Here is a 2,209-nt window from a genome sequence, read left to right on the forward strand (position 1 = left end):
ATGAAGTTTTTTGAAATACTTTTAATGTAATAAATTGAAGTATAATTGACGTGTGAGTTTTATATCTTGAAACTATGATTATAGAATAATTGTTACCTTGTCATTGATTGTAATGTAATGAAACTGACCTATCGACAAGAGAAAGAAAACACAGACCATAAACATAAATTGATTTATTCACTAACCTTTAATTAAACACCGTTGACAGTACCACTAATAATAGTAAATTATATATCATTTTAAATGTTTTGATCAATCAATAAATTTGAATGAATGAATTAATGAATCAATAATCTAACGTGTTTATGTTTATGTATAAATATAATTAACAAAATCAATAAATTAACCAACTTGACTGAGAAGTATAATTCATCTCTAATTAATATATTTATTTCTTAAATATGATGATCCATGTAGATTTGATCAAATTGAAGACTGATTTGTTTTTTCTTAATCATAAACCATTGACAATAAGAAAATGAATGAATGAATGACAGACAATTATTTGAATTGTTGTATTGGTGGTTTCGTCCTGTTTGGGACTTGTCAAATTGGGGCAATATCGATGCAATTCACAAAGAATGTACATATGCTGATAAGAGACCGATTAATTACAGACTTAAACATCAATGGGAAGATTCAAGAAACCAATACAAAATTGAATTAAAACTTCACCCCATTATACAAACTAATCTCTATCTGGACCCAGTAGCTAAGTGTATAACCCAATGGCCTTTGAAGAAAATGGTACTGGGTTGTAGTCCTGGAGTGAAAATCAACTCTGAAATGGAGGTATATACAGCTGACCATTTGCAGTTTTATGAATTATTTGAATTAGCTATCAATATGATGGTTTTCTTTTTAAGATTATCGGTACCAACTTTTTTTATTTTCAAATAAAATCAATGTTGGATAGAAAATTTTCGAGACATTGAAGATTATTTCATTTGAATGAGTAAAATATTATTTAAAAAGAATTATATTTGTTTTTTTCAATACTTTGAACTCACTTTCTGTTATGTAAGGCAATAAGTTTGTTGAAATTTTTCAAATATCTCGGGATATTATTATTTACTCTAAATCGATATTATTTAAGAAGAGTTGGATCTTAAATCAATAGTCTACAGATATAAAGTTCTCTCAGAGAGTTGATTGTGATGAGTTCGGTTTCGAACTGCGTAATCAATACTGAATACTGATTATTGGCGTGTTAAAGCAAAACAATTGTTTAGCTAACGTCAGTATTAAAATGAAAAAAAATGTCTAGGGTTAGTAATCATTCTACAGATGTTACATTCGAATTCATTATCAAACAGGAGTACATATTTATGATATATCTGATCTAAACATGATTCCCTTCCAAGAATATTACTGGTGAGTATGTGTATCAGAATTCTTATGATTGACTACATGTGAATTTCATATCTGTTTGCCATTCAATTTAAATATTAATGTAAGTAAGTATAAACAGAGATTAATATGTTCTGTTTATCAATATTAGTAATTAACATATTTACAATATTGCAATATGCATATTTAACCTGGAAACCAAGATCAATTTACTTCAGCCTGAAAAACCAACAATAGGATACTTCAAATCTTTTCATATAAGTTCATGTTTGTAGAACAATTTAATGCCAATTTGTAATCAATAGCTTATGGGATAACGTGTTAGTTATTTGAAGCAAAGGATACTGGGTTTGAATCACCGTGTGAGTACTATCATTAGGATGATGGTATATCCAACTGAATAGTTTCAAAAAACTGAAACATTTGTTTTTGATTCCACTACTAGCCACATAGTGAATATATTAAGTCTTATGAAGTAATACTTTATCGAAGCTGTCTCCTTAAAATGTATGTATATATTGTAAACAATGACTGATCAAATGTTCTCTTATATATCGATACTTGACACCACTTAAGCATCATGAATTAAATATCAACATTGAAGATGTACCAACTTAAGGTTTGTCAGAATCCATTGAAGATTAGACAATGGTTTTCGTTGAAAATTGAACTCCACAAAAATACATACACATACACACACACATTTAAACCAAACATTAAAGTCTAATTAGACTCCAATTTCATATACTTGAGTGTTCTGGTTTCACCCTTTTTTTCAGGTTAATGAGGTCGCACTAATACAGTGAACTTTCTCATAAAAAGAAAAAATAAACAATAAATAGTATAGTTATAACTTATA

At 28.1% G+C, this 2,209-nt stretch overlaps 1 protein-coding gene across 1 annotated transcript; it reads left to right on the forward strand.

Moving 5' to 3' along the window:
- The first annotated feature begins 350 nt into the window (after positions 1-350).
- On the forward strand, positions 351-977 carry MS3_00008499 (uncharacterized protein). The gene has a single exon (XM_051216835.1). The coding sequence runs from the start codon at positions 487-489 to the stop codon at positions 898-900; it is 414 nt and encodes a 137-aa protein (XP_051065455.1). The 5' UTR covers positions 351-486; the 3' UTR covers positions 901-977.
- The last annotated feature ends 1,232 nt before the right edge of the window (positions 978-2,209 follow it).

The sequence above is a fragment of the Schistosoma haematobium genome, chromosome 6 (genome assembly GCF_000699445.3).
Source record: "Schistosoma haematobium chromosome 6, whole genome shotgun sequence".
NCBI lineage: Eukaryota > Metazoa > Platyhelminthes > Trematoda > Strigeidida > Schistosomatidae > Schistosoma > Schistosoma haematobium.

Excerpts from the sequence above, each read along its gene's own strand:
- MS3_00008499 (XM_051216835.1), top strand. The coding sequence starts at position 487 with ATGAATGACAGACAATTATTTGAATTGTTGTATTGGTGGTTTCGTCCT.